Raw genomic sequence first — 12,185 nt, 5'->3', positions numbered from 1 at the left:
AGAAAAACTATAGGGTGATCATTACTATTGCTCCTACAAAGGATAGTAATTGCATCTGACACGTTTTAGACCATGAACATCTGCATGTCATTAGATATTGCCTTAACAGTTGCTTGTTCAACGCTTTCTTTTACAACCAGACGGTAGTTTACCGAAAGGTAATATACGGAGCAAGTATACTGGACGTGTGCTTTCCCAATACAAGGTTAGCAAGTGGGTGACATAAAACCGCAAGTTTTGAGCTAAAATTTTAAAATCTGAAACCCACAAAACCCACAAAAACATTTTTCAAACACCGGTGAAGGGTTATTCCGGAAAACTTATCTAGGGTAAAAGCTAGAATGAATTTTCAAAAGATCAAATGTTTTCATAAAGATCCAATTTCCTTAAGGATCTAAATTTTTATAGTCATGTGGGACTGTAAACCACATCGTTACTATCATTGTTTATACCACTGTATCAAAATCACTGATGTATAAAGTGTGAGAATAAAAAAAAGTGATTCGAGTGAAGTGTGATTTTATTTCAAGTTATGTATTGCTTGAGGACAAGCAACGCTGAAGTGTGGGGATATTTGATAATGCTCTAAATGAACATATATTTGAGCACAATATCCTTCCAATATGTAAAGCTTTTAGTTGTAATTGTTCTATTTTTATGTAATATTCGTTTAAATAAATAAGTGCGAAGACAAAAGAAGAAAACGACAATTTGAAGACGCAAATGACCAAAAAGCTCAAATGTACAAGATATAATTCAAGTGGTTCAATTTATTGATAAGAAACGTCTCAAAATTACAAGAGTACGAGCCGCAAAACGCAAAATACAAGATATTAAATTGTACGCAAGGACGTTCGAAAATCCGGAACCGGGACCAGAGTCAACTCTCAACGCGCGACGCAACGGAGCTAAAATTACAAGTCAACTATGCACATGAATATAATATAATATATAAATAATTCTTTATATATATATTATATAATAAAACGTCAGAAAATAAGAAAACAAAAATATGTGAGCTGTCCCAGGCGGCCATGCGATCGCATGGCCAGAAGGCACAAAATCCATGCGATCGCATGGGCATCAGAATTTGGCCAACTACTATAAATAGCCAAGAATTCGGACGAGCTCAACACCTCTTTTTCATTTCCTTTCTTTCTGTAAACAATATAATATATATATTATTATTTATAATTATAATTTTAAATTTAAGTTAATAATAATAAGGTTATTGTAAGAATGTTTTACGGGTTTTAAGTCAAAATTCTGTCCGGGTAACGCTACGCGATTAAATATCACTGTAAGCTATGTTCTTCCTTTTTAATTTAATGTCTCGTAACTAAGTTATTATTATGCTTATTTGAGCCAAAGTAATCGTGATGTTAGACTAAATATTAAGACAGGGTTATTAGATTTTGTACCATAATAGAGGTTTGAACAAAAGACCGACACTTGTGGAAATTGGACTATTGACTATTAATAGATAGGGGGTATTGTCTAATCGAATGACAACTCATTGGAACATGTCGAACCTAACTTCAAATTAGTTAATCTAATAATTATTAAAATGATTATGTATGTTCTATTTAGTGACATTTATACGACATCTTTTACGATCATTTAATTAATTATTCGGGTTGGGTAATTGATTATTCATTCTGATCAAGTGGGTAAATTAATATTCATATCTCATTAAAACAGGGGTGGATTACATACAAGGATAATTGATGTAATTGTTAACAAAGTATTAAAACCTTGGATTACACGCAGTCGATAACCTGGTGTAATTATTAACAAAGTATTAAAACCTTGTTACAGTTCGAATCCCTAATTAGTTGGAATATTTGACTTCGGGAATAAGGTTAATTTGACGAGCATTTTATAATTATGACTGATGGAATATTATGGACAAAAACCAGATAGGTATCAAATAAACCAGGACAAAGGACAATTAACCCGGGTAACAATTAATTATAATCAAAACGTCAAACATCATGGTTACGGAAGTTTAAATAAGCATAATTGTTTTATTTTATATCTCATCGTACTTTTATTTACTGTCATTTATTTATTGTCATTTTAAATATTGTTATTTATTTTACGCATTTTAATTATCGTCATTTATCTTTACGCTTTATTTAAAATCGACAAACCGGTCATTAAACGGTAAAATCCCCTTTTATAATTATATTACTACTTATATATATATATATATATATATATATATATATATATATATATATATATATATATATATATATATATATATATATATATATAAATAATTAATAAAAATATAGCGTTAAACTCAGCTAGCTCCCTGTGGAACGAACCGAACTTACTAAAAACTACACTACTCTACGATTAGGTACACTGCCTATAAGTGTTGTAGCAAGGTTTAGGTATATCCCATCCGTAAATAAATAATAAAACTTGTGTAATATTTCGTAGTATTTCGCATTAAAAAATAATACGATTTCATATACACTGCTGCACACATCAACGCTAAAGGTTTATTTTTCTTTAAGTTCTCCTTTAAAGAAGGCATGTTAAATGTTATGCAAAACGGCCCATGGATGATTAGAACAATGCCAATTATTTTGAATGTATGGTTATCCAATGTTTCACTTACAAAGGAAGATTTAACCAAAGTGCCAGTTTGGGTTAAATTGCATGACATTCCTTTAACCGGTTTCACTGAAACGGGGTTAAGTATTATCGCTTCTAAGATTAGAAGACCAATGATGCTTGATTCTTATACAAGTGCTATGTGTTTAGAGGCATGGGGTCGTCCAAATTTTGCTCAGGCTATGATTGAAGTCTCATCCGATAAAGAGATCAGAGATACTATTAAAGTGGGTACACCCAATGAAAATGGGACTAATATTGCGGATGTTGTTACAATCGAGTATGAATGGAAACCACCTCGTTGTTCTTGTTGCAAAGTATTCGGTCATCGTGATGCTCAATGCCCAAAACAAGTTATCAAGGAGGCCATTAAAACAAAGGTGGTCGATGATGATGGATTTACTCAGGTGGTGAATAAGAAGCATACGACAAAGGTTGGGGGTAAACCAAAGCAGGTTAGTTTTCAAGTGGGCAAAGGTAAACAAAATCTAATTTATAGGCCCAAACAAAAGGTTACTGTTGAAAAGCCCATTCATAATGGACAGCCGTAAGCAGGTCCATCATCTTTTACTGTTAAGACTTCAAACATGTTTGGCGTGTTCAATCCCGATAATATCAGTGGGGGTGAGAACGTTAACAAATTTAGTGTTAAGTTTAATCTTGTGGATTAGGATAGTGATGTTGAGGTTAATGATGATGAGACGTTTAGATTTATTGCATCAAAAATATCTGAGGGGGCAAGCACTCCCGGTATAGGGGTGTTACAATGATTAGCCCCGCATCTTGGAATATAAGGGGTTTGAACCTAATCCTTAAATAAAATGAGGTTCGTGATGTTGTGGTTAGTAATAAGCTTTGCGTTTGCGCAGTTTTAGAGTCTCATGTCTCTATTTCTAGACTTAATGACGTTTGTAATTTTGTTTTTCCAAATTGGAGTTGGTCGTCTAATAATAATGTGTGTTTGAATGAGACTCGCATTATTGTGCGATGGGATCCGGGTGTGGTACAATTGATGTTTATTGATATGACGGATGAAGTTGTGCATTGTGTGGTTAAGACTCTTAATGGAGATTGGGAGAGTTTTGTGCCGTTCGTGTATGCTGATAACTACTATATCCAGAGGCGCCATCTATGGAATAGTCTGTTGTTACATAAGAGGTATGTTAGTGATAAACCATGGGTGTTATTGGGCGATTTTAACGTTGCTCTAGATATTGAAGAGTCCACAGCTAGCTCATCGAGTTGCACTTTAGCGATGTTAGAATTTAGAGATTGTCTCGATAATTTGAACATGGCGGATGTGAATCATAGTGGTCTTCAATACACGTGGAATCAGCGGCCAAATTCTGATACAGGTATATTGAAAAAGATCAATCGGGTGCTTACAAATGATGTTTTTATTAATAATTTTACGAATGCACATATTATTTTTCAACCGTATCGTATCTCTGGTCACTGTCCCGCTGTCCTTAAGATTCCGGTGGGTGTAAAAAGTAAGCCAAAGCCATTCAAGTTCAGTAACTATATTGTTAATCATGGTAATTTCATAAAAGTTGTTGAAGACGAGTGGTAGGTAAATGTTCAAGGGCATTCTATGTATAGGGTTGTGAAAAAATTGCGAAACCTTAAGAAACCAATTAGAAAATTGATGTGGAGCAAAGGTAATCTACAAGATCGTGTGATTCAATGTAGAGGTGTTTTGGATGATGCTCAGAAGGCTTTAGACAGTAACCCGTATTCGAACCATGCTCGTACTAATGCTGCTCAGGCCTTGAAAAATTAGAATCTTGCCATAATAGAAGAAGAGTGTTTTCTTAAACAAAAATCTAAAATTAAATGGCTTCGGGTTGGTGACCAAAATTCGAGTTATTTTCATAAAGTCGTGAAAGGGCGTGCGAATAGAAATCGTATAGTTTCTATTCAAGATGATCAAGGTAATTTGATTGAAGGTAATGATGTTCCTAACGTCTTTGTTCAACACTATACTAATTTTCTTGGCAATACTTCGGTTTGTGATGATTTGCATGATCCTAGCTCTCTCTTTACGAAGCGAATTTCTCATCAGCATGCTATGCATATGATACGCCCTATCTCGAATGATGAGGTTAAAAAGGCTATTTTTGGGATTGGTGATAATAAATCTCCTGGTCCCGACGGCTACTCCGCAGTTTTCTTCAAAGAGACGTGTGATATTATAGGTAATGATGTGATTCAAACTGTCAAAGACTTCTTCCGTAATGGTCAGTTGCTGAAGAAAATTAATAACACTATTATCACTCTTTTACCTAAAGTTCATGTCCCAAACAAAGTTAATGATTATCGTCCTATATCGTGTTGCAATTTTATTTATAAATGTATTAGCAAGATTATATCAGACCGAAATAAAGGTAGCCTTGATGATGTTGTTAGTAAGAACCAATCTGCTTTTATCCCGGGTCGTCGGATAGCCGATAATGTCCTCCTTACTCAGGAAATTATGAAAAATTATCACCTTGATCGCGGTACTCCACGTTATGCTTTCAAAGTAGATATCCAAAAAGCTTACGATACAGTTGATTGGAAGTTTTTGGGAATCTGCTCTTACTTGGTTCGGTTTCTCTCGTTTGATGATCAAGTGGATCATGACATGCGTTTCAACGACGTCGTATTCCATTTGTGTCAATGGGGATCTCCATGGTTTTTTCAAGGGTAAACGGGGGCTCCCGCAGGGTGATCCTATGTCCCAGTATTTATTCACGCTTGTTATGGAAGTCCTCACGTTAATGTTTAAAAGAAACATTGAGAGTTCAACTATGTTTAAATATCACCCAAAATGTGAGAAACATCGTATCATCAATTTGTGTTTTGCGGATGATTTATTCCTTTTCTCGCATGGGAATGTTGCTTCGGTGGTGTTGATTAGAGATGCGATTCAAGAGTTTAAGCGGTGCTCGGGCTTAACTCCTAGTATTCCGAAATGTACTGTCTTCTTTAGTAATATCCCCCAACCGATACAGCAGCTCATTCACCTTGCGTTTCCTTTTGAAGTTGGTTCGTTACCCATTCGTTATTTAGGTGTCCCTTTAGTCTCGACGTGCCTTATATATTGGGACTGTAAAGTGTTGGTAGACAGGATACGTATTAAGATTGATGATTGAAAAAATAAATTCCTATCCTTTGCGGGTAGGGTTCAACTTATTATTTCCGTTCTCACAGCTATGCGATTGTATTGGTGCTCAATTTTCATTCTTCCGGATGCCATTATTAAAGATATTGAAAAGCTTATACGTGGTTTCCTTTGGTGCCAAGGTGAGCTTAAACGTGGTAAGGCTAAGGTTCGGTGGGATGATGTGTGTTTACCTAAAGAGGAAGGAGGGCTCGATATTAAAAGATATCTTGGAATATGGCTCTTATGGCCTCTCTTCTATGGCGTTTATTAACAGCTAAGAATTCGATCTGGGTTGAATGGGTCAAAGATTATAAGCTTGCTGATCGTAGCCTTTGGGAGATAGGTGTTGACGCTAATGCCTCATGGAGTTGTCGTAAGTTGCTACAGATTCAGCCTCTTGTTCGTCATTCTTTTGTGTATCAAGTTGGTAATGGTCACACTCCTTTTGTTTGGCTTGATATTTGGTCTAATGTAGGCCCTTTAGTTGACATTATCTCAATTGAGATTATCGTTAACGAAGGGTTCTATAAATATGACAAAGTGTGTGATGTTGTTGGCCCGAGTGGTGCTGTTTGGCCGATGGATTGGCCTATTCGTTTCCCTTCTTTGCAATCGATTATCCTTCCAGTTTTCTCTGCACAAGATGATAAATTGGTTTTTAAGGGTCACGATAATTTAGTCAAGTCGGGGTCTGTTGCTGCTATTTGGGACTCCATTCGACCGAGAGGTCCCTTGGTGAATTGGTTCAAAGTGGTTTGGTTTTCTCAATGTATCCCGAAACATGCTTTTATTATGTGGTTGTTAATGGGTGAAAGGCTTAAGACTCAGGATAAGCTGAAACCACGGGAGATTCGTACTAATGCGGTGTTATTGTGCGTGTTTTGTAATCAATGCATGGATTCGCATGAACATCTATTCTTCAAATTTTCATTTCCGGGTCTGGTTTGGCGGCGTATGTGGTCTCTAATTCGTCTTGATATGGTTGATGAGTGGCAGTCATGTAGAGATATTTTGATCTTGGTTGCTAGTCGTAATTTGTCTATGGTTGTGGTGGCTAAGTTGTGTTATACAGCAACTGTGTATTTTATTTGGCAAGAAAGGAATAACTGCGTGTTTAAACGGAAAGCTAAATCGGTGGAGCAGCTATTCGAGTTGATCAGATCGAATGTGAGATTAAAGTTAGTGTCAATTCGCTTCAAAGATTCAGCTCGTGTTAATCAATTAAAAGTAGACTGGCAATTAGGCTAGTTTATTTATGTTTTGGTTTTGGTTCTAGTTATCATTGTTTAGATGTTTAGATAGCTAGTAGGTCATTTTTGTTGGGCTTCTAGGTTCTCTAGTAGCAGCTGTTCCTCATTGTACGATTCTTTAATTATTTTTAATAATATTTGCCGGATAACCCTTTACCAAAAAAAAAATGTTTTCCAAATTCAAAATTCGTTCAGCTGCATATCATATCCCGTGAAAATTTCATTATCCAACAATATAATCACATAAAATTCGGATGCAACAAACTTATAATTATAAGTCACGGTTGATTAATTTGTCGACTAAAACAACGATTGAGAGATCATATCTAGTCTGTTTTATGAACGAGCAAGACAACGGCAACAATACGAGTATGCATCCAATTTTTTAATCGTGATACATCAAAACTGATTTGGTTTAATTGTAGTTTACATTTTTTTTTTGCTAGGGCAAATTTGGTTGTTACACTAAAAATTTTTGGAAAAATAAGTCGTCTGAAGAATGAACGATTTGAAGAGGTGAATACAAAAAGTGTTGATGAAGTTGCATCGAAAAACATGTTTGGTGTTAATCATTGTAAGTGCAAATTAATTCATGCATCCTTGTTTACAATAGATTTTTTCATAATAAAAGTAAATCAAAAAAGAATAGTTGGTTTTCACAAAATGATTGGTGCTTTTAAGTTTGGTTTGTTGCGACCAGAGTGTTTAATCTATTCTAATGTATTCTAAAGAATTATTTTGTTAACTATAAAATTACCTCATATTGTTATATATTCATCCTTGACGTGTGCAGGTTTGTTGTTTAGAAAAACAAATAGAAGGACTGAATCAAGCATCCATGTTCAGCAAAATGATGCAGTCAAAAAGATCACAACTACAGGAGCAAACCCAAACATACAAGCATCCATGTTAATGATGCGAAAAGGTTTTGTTATCGGAAAAGATGCACTAAAAAGGCCAAGTCATTCGATAAAAAAACACAAGTTCACATCCAACACCTCTGCTACTGTTGATGCCATTGATTGTAAAATGGGCGTGACCTAGAAGTTATGCATGTGGACATCTGCCATGAATTTATATCATAGTTGTAGACATTATAATTAACACAATAGCTACTAATAAAATGGATGCAAAAAAAAAAAGAAAAAGAAAATTCATTAAGAAACTTGATGGTAACATTAAACATAATCAAAGGAACAATGAAATGGTTTCAAACATGGTAACAAAGACACACAAAAAGTTTCTAAAAATCATAAAGAACCATCATCCGAGTCTTCAATGTCTGCATCCAATTCATCTTCAACAGACTCAGCGGTTTGTAAGTACTGCACACTTGAGGTAGCGAATGTGAAATTCCATCACCCGGCACTATTTCGGTCCCAACAGCATATTTACACTACAAAGGAACATAAATGCGTATGAGAAAGAATCGTAAATGAATTTTATTAAATGCGTAAGATTAGATACATTTTGAACAATGAATTATATATGTTGTTAAATTGGATATGTTGTTACTGGAGTTCTAACGATTAAAAAAATCAAATAAACATTTAGATAATTTTCCATAATGTGCATGGCTACATAAATAATTAGAGTAATTATGTATCTTCGTCAGTTCCTCTTTGACTTCTTCAACGACTTCAACTTCTACATAGTCTGTCATATTTCGATTAATATCAGAGAGAAATTTTGATATGGATGAATGATCCGATGTTAATATCGTAAACAAAAGTCGGATGTTTTTTATTTTTTTTTATTTCTTAATTTTTTTTTGAGTTTGAAAATGGTGTTTAACTGGTAAACTTAATGGTACTACAAAATAGGAAATGAGTTCAAGTTGCCAAAACAATAGGAAATGGGTACCAATTCATATATTTAATTTACATATTTGCCCTCTAACGGTTAATACTATTGACTATTACACTCCCGCTATTAGTGCCAGCCGATTATTAGCACATTATTAGTGTTATAATATATAAATATATATATATATATATATAAATGGATAGTCAATTATTGATACACAAAAGTAATATTATTGTATTACCTAAACTTGTGATATTTTTGCTATAAATAGCCATGAATGCAAGCATTAAACTTGCACCATTTTCTCACACTTACAAAGTGTTTCTTTCTTTCTCTCCATTATCATCTTTGTTCTTACACTTCATTATTAGTATTCTTAATCAAGAATCAAACCACTAAAGGTAGTTATAAGCCTACTGAATTATAACACGTTATCAGCACGATAATCTTAATACTAATTATGGTTGGCTCTGCCACCTAAATGATATATGGTTGGTTATACCACCTGAATAATATATGGCCGACACTATCGCCTAATTATCATTTATGTTACTAACATTTATATTTCTATTATCTAACATTTATATGGCCGACACTGTCGCCTAATTATCATTTATGTTTATTAATATTTATATTTATGTTATATAACATTTATTAATGATTGCTTACATATGGTCGACACTGTCACCTACTTATCATTTATGTTATATTAAATTTATGTTTAATGTTTATATACTTATGAATATAAAGTGACTATAATTTATCATGTTGTTTGTTTTAATAGAAAATGTCGAATCTGGAAAAGCTTAAATTTACTCCTTTAGAATCAACTGGAAACAACTACATGCAATGGATTATAAAAGTAAAAATGCATCTTAAATCAATGGGCATTCTTGAAGCCATAAATGAAAACAACACTTGTTCTGAAAAAGAACAAGCAACGGCATGTTGCTTTATTCATCAACATATTGATGAATGCTTACAAAATAATTATGTGACTGTAGAAGATCTCCATGTTTTATGGGAAGTTCTCAAAAGCAGATTCAATAATCAAAGAGAAATTTTACTTCCAGCTGCTATGGAACAATGGAGAACATTAAGGTTCCAAACTTTAAGAAAGTAAATGAATACAGCTCAGCTCTGTATAATACAATCTCACAACTTAAATTCTGTGGACATGAAATAAGTGATGCAGACATGTTGGAGAAAACTTTCTCCACAATGAATGCTGCCAACATCACAGTGCAAAGAAATTTGAGAATGCTAAAGTTCAACACATATCCTGAACTTAATTCATATCTCTTGGTTGCAGAGCAAAATGATGAGCTATTAATGAAAAATCAGCAATCCCGTCCTACTGGTACACTTGCAATCCCTGAAGCAAATACTGCAAATAATTATAAACAGGGACAAGGACTCGGGCAAGGTCGTGGTTATAATAACCATCGCCATCATCATGCCAAAAGCCATAACTATGGTAGAAACCATCCTTATGGTAATGGGAATGGGCGTGGACGTGGCTGTGGCCGTGGCCGTGGTGGTCAAAGAAATAATAATCCACGAAAATATAAATATCAACCACAAAACAAGCCCACTAAACAAGATGTTGAAGAAAATTCTTCTAAAAATTCTGAAGAATCTTGTTACAGATGTGGTAGAATGGGCCACTGGGCTAATACTTGCCGAACATCTAAACATCTTGTTAAGATGTATCAGGATTCGCTGAAAGGTAAAGAAAAGGAAGTAAATTTTGTGGATAATATTGATCCAACAGTCACTGAGCAACCATCTGATTTATATGAAGATTTCTTGAATTAAATTAATATGTTTCTTTCATAAATAAAACGATTTAACCTTTGTCATCATGTTTTCTCAAATGTTTCAGTTCTATATGTTTTATCAAATGTTCCAGTTCTATGTTTGATGTTTCAATTCTATGTATGTCAAATGTTTCAGTTTTATCTATTTGTGTGTAATAAACATTTTGTGTAACATTTATATACTTACTGTTTGTTTATTATATATGAAGTTTAATATGAATTCTGCTGGAACACAACATCAATCAAGTAGTGGAGATCTCTGTATAGCAGATAGTGGTACTACACACACTATACTTAAATCTGAAAAATATTTCATTGATTTGAAACCAACGGAAGGAACTATACATACAATATCAGGTGCTGCTAATTTGATAGAAGGGATAGGAAAGGCAAAATTCATATTACCAAATGGTACAACATTTTTAATTAATAATGCCTTATTCTCTCCTAAGTCAAGCAGAAATTTATTCAGTTTTTCTGACATATACCTTAATGGATATGATTATCAGTCAGTAACGGCAGAAAATGAGAAATATTTAAGTATCACTAACAAGAATCACGTGATTGAAAAACTGCCAAGACTTAATTCTGGATTACATTATACACATATAAATGTACCAGAAGCACATATGGTGATTAAAGAAAAGTATATTGATCCTGGTGTATTTAATTTATGGCATAACAGATTGGGCCATCCAGGATCAACAATGATGAAAAGAATTATTGAATGTACACATGGACATCCACTGAAGGATAGAAAAATCCTTCATGATACAATGGTTCCATGTATATCTTGCTCTCTTGGAAAATTGATAACTACACCCTCACCACTTAAGGTTGAGAAAGAAACACCAATGTTTCTTGAAAGAATTCAAGGTGATATTTGTAGACCAATTCATCCACCATGTGGACCATTTAGATATTTCATGGTCCTAATAGATGCATCTAGTAGATGGTCTCATGTTTGTCTGTTATCAAGCCGTAATGTGGCATTTGCAAAATTTCTTGCCCAAATTATTAAATTGAGAGCTCATTTTCCTGATTACACCATTAAAAGGGTGAGACTTGATAATGCTGGTGAATTTACATCTCAAGCATTTAATGACTATTGCATGTCTATAGGAATTGTTGTTGAACATTCTGTTGCTCATGTGCATACACAAAATGGTTTAGCCGAGTCATTGATTAAAAGTTTACAGTTAATCGCTAGACCATTGATAATGAGAACAAAACTCCCTGTATCTATATGGGGTCATGCAATTTTACATGCTGCTGCATTGATTCGTATCAGACCAAGTGCAAGTCATAAATATTCCCCCCTACAACTTGCTTTTGGTCAAGAGCCAAATATTTCCCACCTTAGAACATTTGGTTGTGCAGTATATGTTCCAATTGCGCCACCACAACGTACAAAAATGGGTCCTCAAAGGAGGTTGGGAATATATGTTGGATATGAAACATCTTCAATCATAAGGTATATTGAACCTATGACAGGTGATGTTTTTACAGCACGTTTTGCTGATTGTCATTTTA

General features: G+C 34.1%; 2 protein-coding genes across 2 annotated transcripts; both read left to right on the top strand.

The window, feature by feature from the left end:
* The first annotated feature begins 5,345 nt into the window (after positions 1 to 5,345).
* LOC139868308 (uncharacterized) lies at positions 5,346 to 5,765 on the top strand. The gene has a single exon (XM_071856637.1). It carries the CDS (start codon positions 5,346 to 5,348, stop codon positions 5,763 to 5,765), a length of 420 nt encoding a protein of 139 aa, XP_071712738.1.
* Positions 5,766 to 6,010: 245 nt separating this feature from the next.
* LOC139868307 (uncharacterized) lies at positions 6,011 to 8,070 on the top strand. Its single transcript, XM_071856635.1, has 3 exons — positions 6,011 to 7,011; positions 7,473 to 7,600; positions 7,820 to 8,070. Exons 1-3 carry the CDS (start codon positions 6,011 to 6,013, stop codon positions 8,068 to 8,070), a joined length of 1,380 nt encoding a protein of 459 aa, XP_071712736.1.
* The last annotated feature ends 4,115 nt before the right edge of the window (positions 8,071 to 12,185 follow it).

This window comes from Rutidosis leptorrhynchoides, chromosome 9 (genome assembly GCF_046630445.1).
Source record: "Rutidosis leptorrhynchoides isolate AG116_Rl617_1_P2 chromosome 9, CSIRO_AGI_Rlap_v1, whole genome shotgun sequence".
NCBI classification, from domain to species: Eukaryota; Viridiplantae; Streptophyta; class Magnoliopsida; order Asterales; family Asteraceae; genus Rutidosis; species Rutidosis leptorrhynchoides.
This window is presented reverse-complemented; position numbering and strand designations above follow the sequence as displayed.

What these genes read in the sequence shown, in the direction of transcription:
- LOC139868308 (XM_071856637.1), top strand. Translation starts at nt 5,346, where the DNA reads ATGTCCCAGTATTTATTCACGCTTGTTATGGAAGTCCTCACGTTAATG.
- LOC139868307 (XM_071856635.1), top strand. Translation starts at nt 6,011, where the DNA reads ATGGCTCTTATGGCCTCTCTTCTATGGCGTTTATTAACAGCTAAGAAT. An exon ending in AATCAATTAAAAGTAGACTG is followed by an intron (nt 7,012 to 7,472) that starts GCAATTAGGCTA and finishes TTTTTTTGCTAG; the next exon opens with GGCAAATTTGGTTGTTACAC. An exon ending in CATGTTTGGTGTTAATCATT is followed by an intron (nt 7,601 to 7,819) that starts GTAAGTGCAAAT and finishes TGACGTGTGCAG; the next exon opens with GTTTGTTGTTTAGAAAAACA.